The sequence below is a fragment of the Pectinophora gossypiella genome, chromosome 2, assembly GCF_024362695.1.
Source record: "Pectinophora gossypiella chromosome 2, ilPecGoss1.1, whole genome shotgun sequence".
In the NCBI taxonomy this organism is placed as follows: domain Eukaryota; kingdom Metazoa; phylum Arthropoda; class Insecta; order Lepidoptera; family Gelechiidae; genus Pectinophora; species Pectinophora gossypiella.
In genome coordinates, this window is record NC_065405.1 from 16123470 (window position 1) to 16147528 (window position 24059).

The 24059-nt window shown below is 37.6% G+C and overlaps 1 protein-coding gene across 1 annotated transcript in view; it reads right to left on the reverse strand.

Moving 5' to 3' along the window:
* LOC126375726 (neuronal acetylcholine receptor subunit alpha-7) overlaps positions 1–24059 on the reverse strand; it is a 62117-nt gene that overhangs the window by 25067 nt on the left and 12991 nt on the right. Inside the window, exons 3-4 of the mRNA XM_050022827.1 lie at positions 16470–16514; positions 10125–10234 (exon numbers count right to left, since the gene is read on the reverse strand). Of these exons, the coding sequence (XP_049878784.1) occupies positions 10125–10234; positions 16470–16514 (155 nt within the window). The remainder of the gene's footprint in view (positions 1–10124; positions 10235–16469; positions 16515–24059) is intronic.

The following is a 24059-nucleotide window of genomic DNA, read 5'->3' on the forward strand; positions in this document are numbered from 1 at the left end:
AGCGTAGTATAGCATATTCAGAGTTGCCAGCAACAAATTGGTCGCGAAATCAGATGAGGTACCCTTTACATAACATAAACAGCCTATATACGTCTCACTGCTGGGCACAGGCCTCCCCTCAATCAACCGGAGGAGGTATGGAGCATACTCCACCGCGCTCTCCACTGCGGGTTGGTGGAGGTGTTTGGGCTAGTAGCCCGGGACCAACGGCTTAGCGTGGCTTCCGAAGTTCGGAATCATCTTACTTTTTCCCTTATAAAACCCTACCCGTACCCTTTATATTTTATTTTATGATGACGAAACCGTGTTACCACCACCGTGGTGACCTATTGCCATATGGCTCTTAGTCGACAATCTACTATCTCTATCTACTCAGCCTGTGTCCACCCACTGCCGGGTATAGGCCTCCTCTCTTTCACGCCATCCTTGCCGGCCCTGTGCAAGTCTCATCCATTGCCTTCCGGCGTACCTCACAATGTCATCCGACCACCGGGCTGGTGGTCTGCCTCGATATCGCATGCCATCCCTTTGCCACCTTTCAGTAACAGTCTTAGTCCATCTGTTGTCTTCCCGTCTTACCAAGTGTCCTGTCCATTTCCACTTAAGCCTAGCGACAATAACTTCATCAAAACAATATTCTTTTTAAACCCATTATAAAGTTGAGGCTGATCGCTTACCGGCTCACCTTTCTCTGCCCGGTTAAGTAGTGAATGCAAGTTGCGGCAAATCTACAGTAATTCACGTCAAAAAAGGCCTATTTACTTAGCGAGATGATTTAATATTTAAGACAACGACTGTGTGGGTACGAAGCCACGATTCCAAGTAATTCATCCCGCCGAATTCTCGACACGTGTATCCGTTTGTTGGGGAATAAGGTCTTAAGTCCTTTTCTTAGCCATCGACCGTTGCAGACGGCGATACGGTTCACCACCTCCCGCCGGTCTAACAAAGCTCGGTGAAACGTGGGTACTCAGTTCATCATGCGATGTCTGTAACTCTCAATGACTTTATCCTGTCCTTACGAAACTAGGGATCACAAAGTGATTTTTGTGGTATGTCCCCACCGGGGTTCGAACCCGGAGCCTCCGGATCGTGAGTCCAACGCTCAACCACTGGACCACAGAGGCCGTTGTAGTGAGATACGTAATTCCTATATAAAAATCAATAGCGATTTCTGAAAACCTAATTTCCTCGAATACGATATAAGATACCGGGGTTTCTAATTAAATGGATTCCATTGGATTCCAATGGAAATGCTCGGTTCATCCCAATTCCAGCGGCCGGAACTACAGCAATCCTATCTGCCGATCCATTGCGAATGTAAATTCAATTAACAACCCCAAACACACACACACACCGTCACTTACACAGAAGCATCGGTCATTTGTCGCCTGTAGGTTATAGAATACCTAAAATTCACATTCACATTGAAAAAGAGTATATCATATCGCATCTACCGAATAATTTAATAAGTATGTAGCTACATGCGCCATATCAGCGGGTATGGGTTCATGAGATCGATCATTGACTTCACAATCTATACAAGAAAAGAAGATCTTCTAAAACAAATCAACTACCTATACTTAGTGCAAAGACACTTATACATAACTGCGTATCTAACATAAAACTTAAATAGTATAAGTAAGTACTTACATGTAGCCATATGGGTATATATGGGTGTTATTGATAAACGAACACTTTGGGGGATGATTCAGACCATGATTCTGAGTGGATATCAAGTGGAATTTCCTGTCGGAAAATTTATGATTTTTTGTGTTTTTTTTTATTATTAAATGCAGTTCCATACTTTTGCGTCGAAAAATTCCACTTAATATCAACTGAATCATCCCTCAAAGTTGTCGTTACAATGTCCCTAACACCCTGTATGAAGAAGATAGGTGCAAAATTGTTGAATCAATTTAACAATTATTAAAAATAACCCAAAGTATAGGTATACCTATCACATACACACCACACTGTCAATATGAACTCAATTAACGTCATCAATCAACAAAGACCCTCTTCCTCTTAGTACCTCCTTTCCTCCTAACACCTTCCTAAATAAATCTGATACTTCACGAAAGAAACTCATATTTGTTTTTCATTTTCCGCCATTAGTTGATATAGTTTCGAATTTAGCATCAGTCGGTTCTATTTGATGAGGTAATATTGAGTTTCATAAGGAATCAGCGATTGAACTTCATAAGGAGTGATTCAGTCAGGAGGAGAAACCGATTCAATCAAAAGGAGAAATTGATTCAATCATACGATGACGTTGTTGAGTTTAACTCGTTTAACTTGAAGGTTACATCACATAATCAGCCTATATGCGTATATGTTCAGGCTCAGTTAATTGGTGGAGGCAAGTTTTTTTTTTACTTATTGTAGATTTGCCGCGGATGGCATTAACTACTTGGCCGGACAAATGGGGAGCGCTGAAGGCTCTCACCCGGTACAACGTTTAAGACAACAGACCTGAGGGTGTCCAGTTGGGCGCGAACCTCGGCTCAGGGTGTCGTCTGAGAGGAAAAATATTTGAAAGAATTAATTGACCCTAGTGGGTCGATAGCGATAAGCGCTGAATGAGGGAAATCGTCGACCACGCCGGCAGGGTCGGTATCGGAGTCCTGAAGTGTTTGGTGTCGCGAGCTGATTGACTGCCTCTATGGCTAGAATAATCGGGTCGTCGGGATTGTATATTACGTCCTTCCGCAGGTTTCCCTTTTCAACTTAAATATAAAGAAATATATTTTAATAATAACTTAAGAGTAAGAGCAGTTTTATGAGGAATTCATGAAAATTGTATAAAAAAATCCACATGATATCAACTCAGAATCACGGTCTGTATCATCTTTAAATTTTTCGTTAAGGTGTCACTAACACCATGTATAGCTCATTGTATAGTATACTTTATTTAAAATTACACTCTATAGATTTTTGACTAATGAGTGCCTAATTTACTTTTAACTGGAATTACTATGTATAAATAAAAATTTGAACAGCCCGGTACTGGACTTGCACCAATGAGTTATTAATTCATCATAAGTGCAGTGTTTAACACACTTGGCTCGACCATTATAAACGGCGATACGGGATCACCTATCACGTTGGTCTAACAGAAAGCTCGGTGAGGAGTGGATACTTAGTTCAAAAAAGTTGTGATGGATGTACCTCTGAATACCCCAATTATGCAAGCTTATGTTATGTAAAGAAAAGTATGGAAACTTTTCTTATAGCGTCACGAGAACAAACTACGTACAATGTGAAATATCTCAAAGATAACTTTCATTCTGGCTGTGATCCAGAGCTAAGTGTGCATTAACTTCATGCTTAAATCTTCTTTATGGCCACCCTACACAGCTAAGTAAAAATTAAAAACGCAATTTGTCTGATATACTGCAGTAAGTGTCTGTAGACGTTAAAATTGAAATGGACACACATAATAATTTACCAGTCGGTATATACAGGGTACTAGTGACATCGTAACGAATACTGAGGGGGATAATTCAAGCCATGATTCTGAGTTAATGTCAAGTGGAATTTGCCGTAGCAAAATTCATGTATTTTTGTGTTTTTTAAATTAATTTTCAATTCTATACTTTTGCGAACGAAAATACCACTTGATATTAACTCAGAATAATGAGTTGAATCACCTGCCTCAGTATTCGTTACGATGTCACTTACACCCCGTACCAGTACGTACAGGTAGTCAAACAAGTGCGTATGGGTGTTAGTGACACCGTAATAAACACTAACGGGGATGATTCAACATGATTCTGAGTCGATATCAAATGGAAGTCATGAAAGTTTTAGTGATTTTTAAATAATTTTCCGTACTTTTGCGACGGAAAATTCCACTTGATATCAATACAGAATCATGGCCTGAATCATCTCTCAAAGTTTTCGTTACGACGTCACTAACACCCTGTATTATTTGAAAGGCTAAAATAAAATGATGAGTCTATTCAATATAGATTCAATACCATTCAAGCCCATTTCATTTCATATTACCAAGTTACTCTATACCAAGACGTAAATCTTTTCTTCCCAGACAATGGACCCTATTGTATTGGACTCAGAATCTATATTGTAATCATTACAAGTCTCAGTCTTTGAAGGGACTATGGAAGTACTTGTGAAAGAAATGTTATTTGCAATACATAATTCTGAAGTGATAGACAGATAGAGACTATCGTATCTTTTGTCACTTATTCCCACCACTTTAAGGTTCTTTATGCAATAGTCAATATATCACATCATCTTGTTCCACCTGCCAAGTTCTTTTTAATGCGATCAGTGAACAAGTGGAAAAAAATAATCTTTGAGTTTTAAAGGCCTGAATCCGTTGTAGTAACCTCACACAAATAGCAAATATGTAGGTAATTACTACGCTACGCACTATTCGTACTGCTAAGCACCTCCATATTACGTGCGAACTGTTGTGTTTTTTGTGAATGCCCTCTTCTTTTTGTTTTCTTACTTCGTATCAAAGTGGCCAAAAATACCATTTTTCTTTTGCGTTATTTACGAAATAAGTTTGTTTAAATTACTCAAGGTGTTGTTATCGTTTCACTGAGTGTCAAGTAGCCTATTACAACTCATGCACGCTCACCGTTTATATTTTGTTTACATTAAGTTAGTTAATAAGTTCTCATGAAGTGAAATGTAAATTTCTTTTGAGAATAAAGATTTCTTTAACCTGAACCTCCACACTTATATTACATAATATAATATACATATCCATGTTATATACCATATCGATAGACAGACAATAAACGATCGTCGAAGTGACACGTCTTTTATTTAACTCCACAACTCCTGCGTCCCACAGTGCATGGCGACCCTGCCAATGCAGCCTTACGGCGGCGCTGCACACGAGTTAGGAAAAAAATAAATTTAAAATTTAAAATACCCCCGACCAAAAAAGTACTCAATTATTATAACAATTTTTAAAAATGCTAAACCCTTAAAAAGCAAAAAATATCAAACTAAGCGTGTAACATTCCTATTACACTTAACAAACGACCTGATGATCTTGAAGACCTGAATCGGTTTCCACCAAACATAGCAGAAAAACCGCATTAAAATCGGAACATTCGTTTGGGAGCTACGATGCCATGGACAGACACATACACATTTACACACACACAGACACGTCAAACTTGTAACACCCCGTCGTTTTTGCGTCGGGGGTTAAAAAGTACATACAGTACAAGTGTTAGCCCTATTCGAAGGACGCGACTTACATCGACTATAAACCACTGAATACGACTATATGCACGTGGTTTCATTTGTGCCCGGTTAATGGCAATAGGCTCGCCCCCTGTTACGTGGGACTTAAACATAACTGGCTGGTGGAGTGTATATACTATTCAAGGCTAGAAAGAATAGGTTAGTTTACCAGATGAGGTTGTGGCCAACCACGAAACTATAGCAAGGACAAAAATATTAAACTCAAACTCATGTGAGATTATAAACCTGTTCCTTCGCTAAACGTTTTATGAATTCTCCAACATTAATTCATATACGGAAAGAAAGAAAGAAAGACACGTTTATTATAAAGGGACACCACAGTAACAGTTAAAAAACCAATACACGGAATAACACATAACTATAAGGAAGTTTGTACAAAATAGAATCACATGAAACCCCACCAGAAAGCAATACCATTGCGCTCTTCTAATCTCATTTTCCGCTTCACTGTCCCACCTTATAAGTTTATTACGCGCGATATCTTGTGAACTACAGTATATAATATTTATCGAGCACTCTTCCTTGGCAGGTAGCCAGACGATAAACATAGGTAGTTGTTACATCATGGACCTACGTGGAAAGCTTGACAATTTGTTTGATTGCCACTCTTGATGTCAGGTATTTGCGGAGATATGTGCTTTTAAAGAAAGCAAGAAAGAAAGAAAGAAAGTATTTATTATTAGAGGACGTCACAGTAACAATACAAACACAGTAAGAAAAAAAACTTACACAAAATCACAATTATTAACAGAAACGTAAAATGAACAGAAAAATAATAATAAAATACAATATATTGGTCGTAACAGTCATGTATCGTCCTCAATAAATGGACTTTTAAGGAATTGAGTTCGTCAGCTCAGCTCACCCGACACAGGTCTTAATATGAGGCTTACTAGGAAGTCCGAATAACGGTCATAATATCTTTGATGTACTATTTAAATCAAATAAACTATTTTGATTGTGAGCTACTCGTAAAATCGCGAATCAAACCACAAAATACTTAGCAAACATTGCTATTAAGGTCTAATTTACTCTCATAAAAGGTCCCTGAACTCACACATTAGGTTTGCTTGGCTGCATTGAATAAAGTATCAGGCAAACAGCCAACCAACCTCTTTACCTTGAATTTTCAACGAAAATTTGTTTGACAACGCTACATCTGCTAAACGCCTTGCGTTTTAGAAAATCCCGTCATCTCCCGTCGGCTCTACTTCATATAATATCCTTTATTATACACACCCTAAGGTTGCCTAGAAGAAATTGCTATTTAGCAACAAGGCCGTCGATTATACTTCTCTGCGGCCGACACCCACGCTACGCCGCTGAACTTATTACCCACACCTCGCTAAGCTCTCTGTTAGACCAACGTGATAGGTGAAAAGAAAATGGCGTATCAGAATCGTAGTGAAGCTTACTTTATGTAAAAAAGGTTATTATAAAATTAATGATACACAAAACTACTGCTACAAATGTGTTCCTCTAGTTATTAAATAACTTGTAACATATACCAACATTGATTTAAAAGATGTGTTGCTGTTGCAGTTTATTGTCATTTCTTCTCAGCCATAACACCTTGCGTAATGGCGTGGCGAAAATGTTAAATTGACCTTCGACTAGTTTATCCATAATAATAACGTTGAATAAATGATTCTGATTTCCGTCTTTTGCACCATAACCGGTTCCATCGGCTTTTTTTTTGACGTGACTTGTTATAGATTTGCCGCAGATGGCATTAACTACTTGGCCGGACAAATGGGGAGCGCTGAAGACTCTCACCCGGTAAAACGTTTAAGACTGAGGGTGCCCAGTTGGGCGCGAACTTCGGCTCAGGGCGTCGTCTGAGAAGAAAAATATTTGGAAAAATTAATCGACCCTAGTGGGTAGGTGCGATAAATCATAAAGAATCGGGATCCCTGGATAGGACCAAAAACATAACATCATAGGTATAGAGTTAAAACAAAGAATAATACTACGTAAAGAACGGACGATCTGCACCCCGCACCAATTCGTAGGGACGCATTTTGCGCAATTTCCTTGCGCAAAATACATCCCTTTTCCTTCAGATTGACACCCTATATCCACACTCAACGACCCAATTCCGTCGAGTGTGGGCACATCATCCAATTGGAGTATATCCCTTGATCCTGTCTGATCTGCTTTGACCCTTTGAGATTGGAATGCATCTGTGGGCTCTACCTTTGAGACACGGCCATTTTGAATCATAGCCAGCCCTGATCCGATCATTTCAATCACATCCCTTTATTAAAGTTCGCTAAATTATATACAGGCATTGGATTCAGGAATATTAATAACATTTCTATAACCTCTAAGCGCTTGATTTAGAGAGAGACTGAAAAACCAAATAGCCCCAAAAATACGTTTTACAAATTCAACAAATTACCCACTAGCGTAGAACAAAGAATAATGATACGTACAGAACGGTCATTCTCCGCCCCGCACTACTTCTTATAGGGCACCGACCGCACCCCCTCTGGGTCTAACTTTAGTTTTAAATGCTCGTATGCCGCTAAGGAGTAAGGAAAGCGGTAAAAATGAGATTTGTACAGTCACAAACATTAATATGTATACACTGTAGTACCATGTCATATTAACTTTTATGACTATGGGTTCTAAAGTGGATACATGGTATAGTGTAAAGTGACTCATGACTATACAGCAGTGACGGAGGTGTTCTACAACTAAGTACGCCTATCCTTCTAATTAAAAAAACATTACGTTTTTAAATATTACGTCGTCATAGTCCCAAAACCACTAACGAATAAGCTCAGCTTTTCATCCAAATCAGCCGTTTTGGTTTCGCTAAACATAAATCGGTTGAATGAATCGACAATATCTCTCGAATTATCTAAATTGTCTAAAGTAGTACAGGCAACGTTATCCATTTCATCCACTCGATAAATTCGACTGACAAATAGTTAGTGATTTGTTGAATTGAAACCGTTTTGTAGCTAAAATTGTCGCACTATCAGTCATTCTGTACAAAATGTTTGTCTCCCAAAGATATTTTCAGTAGAAACTATACAATAAAGAATAAGTTATACCTACTACGTATGAAACAATAACTTTCCATTTTAGCGCGTACAGAACGATAAATTCGTATCGAGCGCCGTCCAGCATCTACGATTATACACGGTATGTTTATGATTATATGAGTAAATGAATGAATGGAAGGAAAATATGTTGTGACCCCACTTAGAGTGGGATAAGGGTAGTACGATGATGATGTTTATGATTATATGACTTAGATGGTTTTTAAAAGGAGTGGATGGAAATCGCACTGGATAGAAACAAAAACATACCATCATAGACATACAGTCAGTATAGAACGGACGATCTCCGCCCAGCACCAATTCGTATCGGTGCCGAGTTAGATTTACCTCACCCCCCGCTGGGTCTTACTTTAAGGGCTTACTACTTTAAGTCACCGGTGATTACTATGGTTACGACCCGCCGATTTGCTATTAGACTACACGATATCGGGAAACGTTGGTGGTGAGTAACCATGGTAACCACCGTGACCTTGACGCATCTAGCCTGTCGGACAGGTAGGTGTAATAAGCCTTTTAGTCTAAATAGCCGTTAGCTGAAGGAGTTAGTGAACGCGCGAACTGTCTGTCTCGCTAGCACTTACACGTTAGGCATATAGAAAGAACGAGATTTTTGTACGGAGTGTCCAGACTCTGATATAGATTAGGAATTACGCATAACAAAGAATAAAAAAACATCCCCCTAGCATTATTCCGTTTCTCACAGAGTCCGCTCACCTAACCTGAAAATTTGATAGGTCCGGTCTTTTACAGAAGCGACTGCCTGTCTAACCTTCCAACCCGCAAAGGGAAGACCAACCCATTACAGATTAGATCACGTACCCCCGAAAATGCATTGCTAGGGAATGTGGGTTTTCTCACGATGTTTTCCTTCACCGCTGAGCATGTGATAATAATTTATGATCCAAACATGAATTCGAAATTAAGTTCGGCTATCATTGGTTGACGCCTGTGCTGGATTCGGACCTGCAACCTCAAAGTGAGAGGCAAGCGTTCTACCAACTGGGCTACCACGGCTAAACAAAAACAATTTCATAATTTATATATTAAATCGTACTTCACCTGTTTCACAATAACCCATTGTACGTTCAAGAACAAAAATGCTACCTCTATGACGGCTCTCTACAATATATCAAAATTATGGATATTTTTCCGTTGGAATTATTCCCTTTATGTGCCAACGATCTTTTGTGGAAAAACCCGAACAATCGGAACTTTTACGGCCAAATAACTTCGCGTAACATATTCAATGATTCATTGCTTTTTCGGGCAAAATAAAACGCAACAAACCTGAACTAATTTGCTGCAACGTTGTCACCACAAAAAGGGTCTTTGAAACTGAGGGTGTATTCATACAGAATCCTAATAATTAGGTATTATTTTTAGGTGTTCTGGAACCTATAAAAATGTGAGAGAGAATCTTTTTTGAACAACTTAAACATATACCATCCATGCCTTACCAAGTATACACTTAAGTACACTTATTCTTACTCTAGCGATATATCGCGTCGCGTCGCATCGAATCGCATGTGATAAGTAATAAATAGCCTTTTAAGTGCCCATTACCCATATTATCAGCAAACAATTACGCAATGGAAATACGCGAAAGTATTCAATCCATTAGACTTACGCTTCAATCCCATTATTACACAAAAACTCGCAATTATAAAGCCATAAAAATCAACTTACGCAGATTGCAATGTAACGCAAAAAGTTAGCCGTCTTACCCCAATTTGCCCTAATAATTCTCCGTTTACCCCAAGTTTCAGTTTACCCCCATTTCCTCCTTGGACTATTTCTCACCTATTATACATGAGCACATCAGGTTTCCATAACTTGTTTGGCGTGATGCGGAGGTCCTTAACACCTCCGTACTCGCTGTCATTCCACCTCAGATTGTAGTCATTCCATTCCTGTCACACATAAAGAAAGTGTTAGTAGAGGGAAAGGGACAGTAACAGTGTTTGTTTATTTTTAATAGCGGTGTTTGTGAGTGACAGTAAATGAGGGTAGAACAGTTTCATTTGTCATTATTTTGTGATAGTAATAAAGAGGTTGTTTCCGATGGTATATAGTAGGACGGCTTAATGTTTTATTTATTTGAGAATCCGTAATAAAACGTAATCGTCACATTTGTTTTATAAATTATATAAATGACAATGCATTTACTTACTTCTGGAAATTGTCCCATATGAAAACGACATTTTATTTCTAACGACCTTTTTTGCAAACTTTTAGATCGTAACTTGGAAATTTGGCTACTTCTGTTAAAAGTCAAATACTTTTTAAGAAAATCTCCGAAAACATCAAAAATATCCTCTACGTTCTCTACCAAAGTCATCCAAAGACAAAGTAGAGATTTCGCCATGAATTTATAGTAGACATAAGTGGTAATGGCAGATAAATCTTTAATTCTGCCAAAATTATGGCCCACGAAATGACAGCTATGGGGGATGAAACAGTGACTTTGAACCGAAGAAAAAACGGCCCTACCCTCAAATACGCAAGTACGAAAGTTGTGTGCGCTTGTAAGAGAATATGGGCTTGTAAAAATATACTTGTGGTTTTATAAGCTATCAAAACGAGGCTCAGAGAAACAATATTGAAACTTGACAAAATGTTGACAAAATATACAACAAGTCGACATTTACTTTGTGCTGAGCATTTCTATAACGTACATAGTAGTGTCACGGATTCAAATCCGGCTTAGGCTTACTACGATAAACACTTAATACTTACTTCAAATAACAAAAGTTAAAAATTTGTTTCAACCCAAATCCTTCCAATTGAAATATTTTCAAAAGTCCATCAAAAGTTAGCTTAGACAAGCCCAAAATTAATTTTATGAGAATTAATTAAAACCGAAACATCGACCTTTTGGCTCAGGCACTGTGCTTGCAATGGGAGCGAAAATTGGGACAATTTCAGTCAATTTGGGCCAATTCGAGCCCTTATTTCCTTTGTCACAATACCACATTGTTTTATTCAAAGTCGTCATTTCATGAAACAAGATTTCTAATCTGTTTTATACAATTTATTTTTGTAACTGAGCATGACCCCTTTTTCTCGAATTTTCATTAGATTATGTAATTTAAAATAAAACATTATAAATACTTGAAAAATATATTTTTGCAGCCGCTTTACAGAAGCGCCTGCCTGTCTGACCTTCCAACCCGCGAAGGAAAAACCAGACCCATACAGCTTAGGTCACATACCTCCGAAAATGCATTTTTCGGGAATGTGGGTTTCCTCGCGATGTATTCCTTCACCGCTGAGCACGTGATAATCATTTATGATCCAAACATGAATTCGAAAACAAATTCGACAATCTTTGGTTTAGGCCTGTGCTGGATTCGAACCCGCGACCTCAAAGTGAGAGATAAGCGTTCTACCGACTGGGATACCACGCCTCAAATAAATGACATTAGTATTTGAATTTATACAAATATCCACGTGACTTCAAATATTTACCAATTTAAGTATTAAACCATACCTCCTGCTTTGTCCTCAGATAAATATTATGAAGAAAAAATACTGTTCTATTTACTCCCAACACACAAACATAAATCATTTCGTCGATGTCATCTATCTTATCCTGAGTTACTCTGTGGATATCGACCATAAAGAGATGCAATATTTTACCCATTTGCACAATACATTTCGTGAGTAAGGTTCAAAATTGTTTCTCATCTAATCAGGTTGGTACTACCAAACTGTCAATATAGAATATGCTTTTAGCCTACGATAGCGAGTCTATTTAGATAGGGGAAACAAAGCCCACACACAGCTCTACAACTTAGGACCCTTCCACTAATATTACAAAAGTTACTCTACAACTTGGTAGCAATATCTGCTAGTATGTATTTATACGTTAGAGTTGAGATCTGTGAGGCTAAGTAGTGAGTTGATATCATACGCGTGACTAGATACAATATTTCTTTAGGTAAAAATCCTCTAGCTTCAGTAGTCATTTGTTCTGTCTCTACTGAGTCTATTTTTACCTCATTAGTTCGTTTATGACGTTGAACTGTTGAGACTTGGGGGTCTAAAAAGGCCACATCAAAGAAATTCATCTAAAAGGCAATATTGCAATTTGACATTTGCGCATATAAAACTAAGTACGTAATGTGAACAAATGTCAAATAGCAATATTGCATTTTAGATGCTTCAATGTGGCCTTTTTAACCCCCTTGTTTATTTTACCTAATTTCTTGACACAATAGTTAAACAATTGGGTTTAGATTTTAAAAGGTCTGATTGCAAAGAATTATTTTAGTATTCCTTATCAACACGAAGAATTTTTTTTTATAAAATAAGTGATGTTCATAAATAATTACATACTGTTCTTTTGCTATGCAATTTCGTTTATTGTAACAAAGATTCTAAACTCATACGTAACACGATAACCGAATCAACTCACTGACTAGGCTCACTATAAAGATCTAATTAGTTACCGTAAACGGTTCTCTCAGCTCTATTATACGTTGGATAATATGAAACTGTAGGGTCCATGTATATGAGCTGTCGTCGCAACTTGATAGCCAGTGTGGTAGCTTTTGTTTGCGAGAGAGAGAGAAGACAATCAAATGATATAGCCCTCTCTCCCTCCCACGCGTCATGTCCTCTCATGAAACCATATTAATGAGGCTTTGAAACTTAACCAGTTTACTGGGATATTATGAAAGGTTCTCAGTAATTCTATTGTTTCATAGATACGGAGTTAAAAGCTTTTCGAGTTGCAATGTTATTCTATCAAACAATGACTTAAGAGTCACTATTGAATTTTCATGAGAGAGTCACGACATTTTGAATTAATTTTAAATATGTTATTGAAATGTGTTTTTGTGTTGATATTCTATGGCACTTGTGAATGCACAATGAAGTAATCAAATAAAAAATATTGTGATAGTGAAGTGAGAGTGTATCGAGAAATTGAGTTGTGATAAAAATACATCATTGTACATTTTATACTATCTTAAAGTTGTGTAATCTGCAATAAAACTTAAAAATAAACTATACACCACAATTTACGGAAAATACAGAGATAGATACAGAGTAACAGATACAGTAAAAAATAAAGGAATAAATACAAATAGACGTTCTAGAGACAAAAGCAGCTAACATACACGTGCAAAGATGAGTAGTAGATACATGCACATATAGGTAACAGTGGTTCTCAAGCAGCTTTTCCGCGCACCCCTTTAGAAATCGATTCACACTTCCGTATCCTTTATAGACAGGATAAAAGTCTAAGGAAATGGAAGAGTAAAAACATCAGAGCGACTGCCGCTTACCCTTTCAAGTAACCTCACGTACCCCCTAGGGGTACACTTAGTACTATTTGAGCACCACTGACATAGAGTAGTATACTGATCAGAAAATAATAGGTCATTAAAAAAAGCTTAATACCAGACTCGTTGCAGAGGTCCAAAGTATAATTTTGGTAAATTCTGGATTTCGAACAAGACCAGGGAATTTCGGGGTCTACAAATTTTGGGGACATCTAAGCTGCCATATTGGTAAATGCTAAAATAAACTTTATTTTTTTATTGCTTAATAAACATACCTTTAGTGCTGGAAAGGTAAAAATGTACAAAAAAAACGACACGTTAAAAAGAGACCATCACATCACACATTACGCCATATTTACAGCCAACATCAAAAGTATGTGCATTAAGCCCGTTTATTTTATCTTTTTTTTTAATAAGGATTAAAAATAAGTTCAAAACTTAAAAATATGGTCTGAAAAAATTCTTAATTTAAAATCGCGTCCTGCAGTGAAACAAAATACAACATAAAAGGGTTATGTAAATTTTAAATTCGTTTCAACATACCTTCTTTCGCACATGTTTAAATCATTAAAACAATTGCCTATTAAGTAAATCGTCGATAAAAATCGTCTAAAAACTACAGAAGTTTTAGAAAGTTGAGTTTAGGAGAAGTTTTTAAAAAGAATCGTTAATTTCGTCTTAAGGAAATTTCCGTCAGGCATCTAACTAGCATACCATGGTTACATTCTCGGCTTCATCGATCATTCCATGGCCATGCAGAGTATGAAAAACTATTCATTTGTAGCTAAACAAAAAAACAGCGGATCCCGGGGTGGTGCATAACCAATGTACAGTGAATCACATGTCCAAATAACAATATGTGCGTTTATATAGTCGACTTACAACGTTAACCGACCAATATCGGCGCCTTATAGTTGCGCCACGCAAGCACCTTTTTGAAAACCCACATTCGAATGAGATTTTTGTTAACAAAACCTCGCAATATACATGTCATGGCCAGATCTTAGAATCGATCATTTCATGATGTGCTCGATCATTTCATGAAATGATCATATTTCATGAACACAACACGTTTAACGATATGAACAACTAAATACATGATTACTTCATGATATGGCCAAACGTTGGCAATCATATCGTAAAATTAATAAAATTTTCCACCGTTAGTGGCGCTGGTGTCGATTATATTTAAAACTTGATTGATATTGTAATCAATGAATCGATGTAATTGTACGATTTTCCATATCGATTAGGTAAATAATTTTGAACCTAAGAAATTAATCGTTTATTCGCATTTTTATTACAACACAACACAAACGTTGATTGAAATATCATTAAACATTGACGTTTCAACGAAATGGTCAATTTAAGTTGGATATTACATGAAATATGACCATTGCTTGAAATGGTCGAACACGTCATGAAATGATCAATTCTAAGATTTGGCCAGGACAGACACACTAGTTTCAATCCAAGTTGGTATCAATGACGTACTTTCCAGGCTTCGTTCACCAAAAATAATATAGATGGCGTTGTTCGGTTTAAACGTAATAATTACCTATTTTCTCATACCTCGGGTTTACATAATTATTCTAAAATACAATGTAATGGCAGACGCATATACAGGGTGTTAGTGACATCGTAACGAAAACTTTGAGGGGTGGTTCAGGCCATGATTCTGAGTTGATATCAAGTAGAAATTTCCGTCGCAAAATTCATGATTTTTTTTCACTAACACCCAGTATAAAAATAATTGTTGATTGAAATTTGGATCACATAAGTATGTAGGTATAGAATTATGTTGCTACCTTTATTGCTTCTTTGTATTTTGATCAGAATAATAATGGGTGAAAAACAAAGACAAAAACAAAGATGAAAGATATGTCTGTTATCCATGAAATTAGAAAGTTAAATGAAGAACAAATTGTACAGCGCCATCTATTTTGATTTTGAAGAACGTAGTCTGGAAAGTTTCTCGAGTTTTGCCCGGAATGAAAATAATTCAATGAAGTCGAGGTTTCATTGAAGTCATTGACATCAGAATGTGATTTTTGATAAAGGCGCTTACATGATTTTATAAGGGAACGATATGTAACATCCAATTGCCATTTTGTTACCTAAAAATATCCCTCTTTTATGTTTTACCGTGTAGCCATATTGGCGTTTAGTGTTGTTTAAAGTTTTAATGTGATTATTGTCAACCATAAGTACATATTGTTAAATGCATTGCGGCTTACGCGGCAGTTTGACGAAGAGCTCCTGGTTACAATCGAAGACAATTTCTTGTTAAATGCATATATTACTTACCCTTAACAATCCTGTCGATCAAGAGCACGTACTTACCAAGTACAAAAGCTTTTAAGGTGCATCGCTCACTTATTACAAAACTGCTGAGTTTATTCATAGTAACCAAATATACCTCGTAGAACGCTAACTTGTTTATAACGAGGCAATAGTTTGTAAAATCGTCTAGCTCAGCTCTCGAGGGTTATATACGAAAGTTTATCAGTAAAAGGATTGTATATCTACACAACTAACTTATGACAATAGATATAAGGTTGCATGGCACGGACCAGGGTCTACCACTAGCTACAGCGGGCCGGAGACAGCCAACCATCAAAATATCCAGAAAACACTAAACAGTCCCATACATAACAGAGGAAATCTCAAAACTGCCGCATATTCCACAATGCTATGCAATTTTCAAAATTAACATAGAGTAGAAGAGAACTCAACCAGAGACAAAAAAAATGAAGAAGTAAAACTCGGAAATACAACAGAAAGAAAGTAAGACAAGAACGGAACGTTAGAAATTTTATTAAGTGTTAATTTAGGTTGGTCTTTTAATCACACTTACCAATGACAGCCATATATTGGTTATAAGTAGTTGATTCTTCTCGTCCTATTGGGTTAGACGATGTCAACAAAAACAGAAAGAAAGGGCGCAGTCAGTATATGATCTAAACACCGTGATCGACACCTGGATGACACAATACGAGGGCTGCGGCGCGCGGGCGCCTCCGCCATGCGATCGGAAGCGCCGCGCGCGCCGCACACAGATCTAATACCGATATGCGCAGTGACAACATTGAACCGACGGCCATGCGACACTCGCGAGCGCTCGATCGCCCGCCGCCGTGTCCTCCACCCAGAGTACCTCTTAACTCGAGAGTGCAATTCAACTTTAAGGTGCTTAGCGTGTAAGACAAAGATAGTATTAGCCGGAGAATGTGAGGAAAGATGTTAAGTTACCGCAGTGGGCGAGGCGGCGCGGGCGCGGGCGGGACCGAGTCGCGGGCCCGTCTCCTACCACTTACCAAGTTAAGCCAGACGTTCGTGGTCAGGATTTGATTTTTCTCATCCTTATTTTGTTAATAGAACGCACGGCGTCGCAAGAAAGGAACGAAAAAATATAATGAACATCACATAATTATGTGAAGGCTAGTCTAACTGGCTCTATTTACCCGAAACACCTTATAAATTATATATTTTTCTTATACCATGATCATCTAAAACATCTACTTAAATTCCTGTTGTAAAATTAACAGTTTACTTATTTCTTTATTTTTATTTGGGAAGCTTACAGTTACATATTGTTGCTTTGTAGTGTAAACCAAGTAAGCGCAATTTTGAAAATACAAATTTCGATGTTATTTTTTTAAATAAAAGCTTGTTTTCTCTCAATTTATTTCAATCCGGGTACAAATTTAGATCACAAATTTTGTGGTGATATATGAGCTAGTTTCTATCCAGGTCAAATTTTGTGGTCTCAATTTTTACCCGGATGTAAATAAATTGAGAAAAGTCGAGGTTTTTATAATTATTATTTTTTGTCATATATATGCCGCAGATGCCATTAACTACTTGGCGTGACAAATGGGGAGCGCTGAGGGGTCTCACCCGGTACAAAATTTAAGACAACAGGCATGAGGGTGCCCAGTTGGGCGCGAACCACGGCTCAGGGCGTCGTCTGAGAGGAAGAATATTTGAAAGAATTAATCGACCCTAGGGTGTCGATAGCGATAAGCGCTGAATGAGGGAAACATTTTTTCAAAGAAAACTAAATCGAAATATGATTTTTCAAAATGGCGCATACGAGATTGTCACTCGATAGAAGTGTACTCTGAATTCTTATCTAAAAGCCACTGAACGCTTTCACAGATTGAAATATTATTATCATGGTAACAAACACTAACCAGCTTAATACCGTAATCACTACATAGTAGTTACTTACTATTAATTTTGCCAACAGGGTTATTAGCTTAAATCTAATTAGGTACTTTCATCTATAACCGAAAATAGACCATCCTATCACCATTTGCCTTTAAAATTATACGTACAATGTAGTCATTAATAGAGTTGAAACCACAAAAGTCGTTTTAATCTCACTCCAATGATTTCACAGTGGGGTGGCCAGAGATGAAGCTAGGTGGTCAAAGGACCCTAGGTAGTAAATATTGAACCCCTACCTAATTATAATCATATAATCGGGTCGCGTACTAGGTTCAAGATAAATTAAGAAATTCTGATTACTAAATAAAGACAGATTTTTATATTATTATTATTAATATTTTGTCTGTTTTAATGCGACGAATGGGTGCCGAGACAAACCTTTGTGGTTTAACGGCATCATTCAAACCATGTATTTAGATTAAGGATATAATGAAAAATTAAAAAACAAACAAACGCTTACAAAAACAACAGTAAAGACGAATAAAGTGTATTGGATTGATATATACTACCCTATTTTTCCCCAAAAAGTAGCATGGAAAATGCTATACCGACAAGAGCGTGGCTCTTAGGGTGGTATTAATAAACTAATCTCAGCTTCGAGACTGCCCTCAAGATCATGTCAAAGTAAGTAAGTAAGTAGTGTTCTTATATAAAAACAGGGACTTGAGCATGGTCTGGAGGGCAGTATCAGCTGAGATTAGTTTATTAATACCACCCTTAAATTAGTGATGTGATGAATTGATATAAAGTGACATGTCAATTCTATTTATTTTATTCGATTACACTGTCGTTATTCGTAATCTTTTGCTTAACTATGGCACCTGGTCATAATTATTGTTGTTAATCATTCTTGAGAGATAACTTGAAACAAAACCGTTCTGTTTACAAATTATGGCAATAAATATGTAAAAGACGTACTAATAAAAACTAACAAAAGTGGCTGAGCAACATTAAGACCTTTGCTTTATAGAAATTTTGAATGAGTAAAGGTAAAAACTAAAAGGGCCCCATTTCCCTGACTACGCTCGCTTCCGGCGGTAATAGGTAATAATCCAATGTAGCGCCATCTGTCGTTAAACACAGCAATCAAATAGATATTCTGGCGTATAACAGAGTTTTCGTTGATAGTCCGTTTTATAGCTATTTCAGTAACAGGATACTTATAGGTTGATTTTATGACAGTTTTAAAGGAATAACAACTTTCACATATCGACGTCTCATAGTGAAAAGCACGTAAGCTTTTTTCTAAACCACATAAGGATGTAATTTTGTGAACAAAACCCGGAAATAAACAAGCTAGTTCCAATTACAGTAAAAAATTTTTGTTCTAAAATTTTGTGGTCTAAATTTTTACCCGGATTAAAATTAATGTAAAGAAATCGAGATTTTGTTGAAGAAAATCACATCTCATTTGACTAAGTTGTCAAATGGCCTATATTAAGTACATTTAATTTTTGAAGAAGTGCAGTTTTCACTAACACAGTTGGCTCGACCATTATAGACGGCGATACCGCTCACAACCTAACACGTTGGTCTAACAAAAAGCTCGGTGAAGTGTGGGTACTTAGTTCAATTTGCGATGGATGTACCTTAGTACCCCATAGGGATATATTCGTGAGCTTATGACTGAAGAAACTTTCCGGCTCCAACGTGAAGCTAACTTAACGCGAAAACCTAGACCTGAATTAATATCTGCCTTGTTGTAGAAACTACTGAACTCTGAAATTTCAATTTAGCTGCAACGCAAAGAGGCGACTGCAAAACAAATGATATGAAAGCAATGATTCTTCCCTTAGCTCGCTCGAAAGTTAGAACAGAGATTCGCTTCTAGTTATTTTAACAGCAGCGATTCATCATATTAATTGCTCTTTACACTTTGTTACTTCTAACGACCGTGGTCTAGTGGTTGAGTGTTGGGTTCACGATCTACAGGTCTACGGGTTTGAATCCAGCAATAGCAACTGCTTTGGTGAATTGTAGCGTTGACAGCGACTTTCCGAACGGCGACCCGCGCTACGGCGACTCTCTTTACGGCGAGTGGCCTTATTTTCCCTTTACGTCGAGCGAGTTTTGACGTTATTGTACTTAATTACCCACACTTCACCGATCTTTCTTTAACGGCCTCGGTAGTCCAGTGGTAGAGCGTTGGGCTCACCATACAGGTCTCGGGTTCGAATACCGGTAGAGAAAAAGCGCAAAAATCACTTTGTGATCCCTATTTTGGTTAGAACATTCCAGTCTGATCACCCGATTGTCAGAAAGTAAGACGATGTGTGCTTTGGAAGGCGTTGGTCCCGGTTATTTCTTACTGATGTAAGTACGCAGTCGTTGTATAACACATGTCAGGGCCTTTGGCAGCTCAATAATAACCCTGAGGGTTGCTGGAGGTTGGTCATCCACCTCACAGCCCACACGATAGGTGAAAGTTGAATAAACCGTTCATATATTTTTTGTGTATTTGTCGCATATGTAGTTAATGAACTACTTGGCCTCTCCTTCGATACGGATTATCTATTATCAAGTAATTTATTTTGTACCTGACTCTCACCCGCGTTAGGATACCCAGATGGGCGCGAACCTCGGCCCAGGGCGTCGTCTAAGACGATAATATTTGAAAGAATTAATCGACCCTAGCGATAAGCACTGAATGAGGAAAATCGTCAACCTCGCTGACAGTGTCCGTTTTCCATTATAAAATGTTCTAAATATATAAAGTACAAATAGTAATAATGCAACTGATTAAAAACAGAACGAACACATCACTACGTATACATAGTGTAAAACAAAGTCGCTTTTTCTGTGTCTATATTCCTATGTACACTTAAATCTTTAAAACTACGCAACGGATTTTGATGCGGTTTTTTTTTAAATAGAGTAATTCAAGAGGAAGGTTTATTTATATCTATAATAACATCCATTAAATAGTGGAGAAATACTGTTATTTTTGAGGTTTTTAAAGTGATGTCGTAAATAATTTCATTTTTTAGCATTGCACCCGAGCGAAGCCGGGGTGGGTCGCTTGTAACTTATAAATAAAACACCTCCTCTAATGCGTCATATCGAAGCAAGGTGCCAATCAAGCTAGCAACATTGCCTCTCTGAATTGCCAGACTTACTCTTTGACAAAAATAACCAGCCTTGTATATAATTTTATTCTAAAAGTATTTTCACAGTCCCACTTTGTTTTTAAAACTAGTAGTACCACTTTGTTAGTACAGTTATTACCTCTATTTGGCAAGTCGAAGTGTGAATTGCAAAGCACCTAATTTGGGAAAACTACGTAGAACAAACATTTTCGCGGCAAATGTTTGTACACAGTTGGAATACTACAGGTGTTGCAGCCAACACAGTTTGAACCCAGTTAGTGTCAGTTTGGTTATCAAATATTTTATGTCTCCTCTTCACGATCCGCGATTAAAGTCAAGCAACAAGATAGCTAAACATGTATAAAGTAATTGACTTTCCAGGCTACTAATAGAATAACCACATGTATACCCAATACTGTTGCCGAACTTTGGATACAGTATCGATTATTGACCTTGAAAAATAAAATAAAAAAAAAAACCAAATAAGACATCAAAAAAATCATCTATCGATTGTCGATACTATCGACAACTCATTTAGATCAATACTAGCCCCGATTCCAGCAGACAACTCCTAATTTTATTTCAAATTATACCAGTCATTTTCTTATCCGCCGAAAAGCAAAGGAATAGAAGATTAACAAACTGTTAATTTAAAAATGAATGAATTACTGGGACAAATTAAATAGGCGTCACCTTCATATGCGACCCATTTGACGTGTGCTGTCAACTTAAATCTGTCAGGTTATTGGCCAATATACAATTTTGGGACGGTTTTTAATGTTACTGCCTAAAATTGGCGTGTGTTCCCAAAATTTTATGCCTGTCGATTACTCGTCCCTTTCCTTTTCGGCGAATCAGGTATCTTATTCTTCTATCGTGTGGGTTGTGAGGTGGATTACCAGACTCGTCAACCCTGGTGTCAACGTTATTATTGAGCCGCCAAAGCCCCTGACATGGCTCATGTAACGATTACTCACTTACATCATTAAGTAGCTGGGACCAACGGCTTAACGTGCCTTCCGAAGCACGGATCACCTTACTTTCGGAAAATCAGGTGATCGGCCTGCAATGTCCGAACAAACTAGGGATCACAAAGTTATTTTTGTGATATGTGCCCACCGGGATCGTGATCGCCTCCGGATGCCAATCGTTAGTGGTACCCGGGCGGGACAAATAGTTCGTAAAATACTAAAATCCCGGGTACGTTTTCCCCCACCTCCCCCAAGGAAGGGGTATTTTGAGTTATTACCCCTTCGCACCCGGCTGCAGGCTTTTAGTATTATGGCTTGTAGCAACGTGATTCTTACTTAGTCTTATATTTTCTGAGATTTCTGTGGATAATTAAAAGGCCTCTGCTCGGGAGTAAAATGAAATGTAGCTTAAGGAAACTCACAAAGAGAAAATTTTGATAAAAAAAAAAAACGACTCGGGCGGGGCTTGAACCTGCAGCTCTTGTAAAGCCGAGACGAGCGTGTTAATTATTATACCACCATGCGAAATTCTTTGACCAACGTGATAGGTGAGTCGTATCGCCGTCGAATGTATACCGATCGAGCCAATTTCTGCCAAATACAAATAATATTCATAAAAATAATAAGGAAACAAGCCAACAATATTAAATACAGATTAATATGAAAATCTTTGATGGCCATCAAACTTCGTTATGAAATTCAATAGATTATCCAATTTCAACAAAATCTCAAACTTCGACCGTAATCGGGGGAATCCTTCAATAAGCGCTTTCGCACTAACAGATTAGGAGAAGTTCAATATTATTTGATAGTCAACATTTGATTAATTTTGCAAGCGAATGCCCCGTCACGTTTTCTCTCCTTCATCTTAGGGTGTATCCCGCTTTCACTGGAACCGCTTACTTAATTTGATTACATTCACAAGTCCCATTTTTACAAAGCGACTGCCAATCCTACCTTCCAAACCATACCAATTACAGGTTAAGTCATTTACTGCGTACGTAATGTCTAAGTAAATAGTATCTGGAACTTAAGATAACTTGCTTTCCAAAGTACGGAATCATATTTCTTTTCGGAGCATTAGATTAAGCCTGCAATGTCCTAACCAATCATAAGAATGTGTAAAGTGAATAAAAAAAATCCCATTAGGAATCGTACCCGGACGTCGATATCGTAAGCAAAACGGTCTAACCACAATGAATGGTAAATATTCCTTGCTACGGAGTGCTACGCCAGCGCTACGACTATGCTACGCGCTACGATCCGCGTAGAAAACCGAGTTTTGAAGCTGAGTTATTGAACGCGTCAGTCCGCGAAAGATTAAACGCTTTCGACGTTTTTGTTTTATTTTGCAGGAAAATTTTAATGGAAACCGGTTTTTCTTTGGTTTCTCGTGGCAAGAGCAATAAGTAAAGAATTGAGGTTGAAGTAAGTCTGTAAATATTTCACTTTGGTCAAGTCTATTGGATTTTTGAGACCTTATCTTTAAGAAGTTTTTAGATCTCAAACTTACACGATCAAATCGAGGTTTAACACGAATTATATCAAAAGATTTCTGATGCTTCATTGCTTTATTCTCGGCGTCGGTTTCAAAGACTACATTTGAAAGGACCAATCCAAACGTATGCGCTTTGATCTGAACTGAGCAAAAGAACCGATTCACAGCAGACTATTCGCTGCACCACTGCAGAATTGCGAGTTTTCGAGATTTGCGGGAAATGTGAGATTCTCGAGTTGCGAGACTACTCCACACAGCACCCGGATAGAAGTTTTAAAAAACATCCTTGCAGACATGTCAGGCGAGAGCTTAAAGTTGTTGCCTACAGGCAGTCTGCGCTTTGTTCCCACTGCTCTGGGTTTAGGGTTTCGCGGGAATGTTCTGGAAAGATAAATCGCTTTTAAATTTTGCTGAATCGTTGAAAAAGACAGATCCGACAGAGACAAATCCGACTGCAAAAAGGGTTATTTTATCTTTGATTAATTGTAACATACATATATAATAGTAACATAGAATCTATATTCCCGAAGGCAGAGGTGTAGCAGGTATATACACCCACTCATCGTCAGCTATTATTTTTTAGTTATTTCCAGATAATATTCACATAAAAGTCTCTACGGTTTTTGGACAATTCTCACATTTTTGGCGTGGCCCCAGGG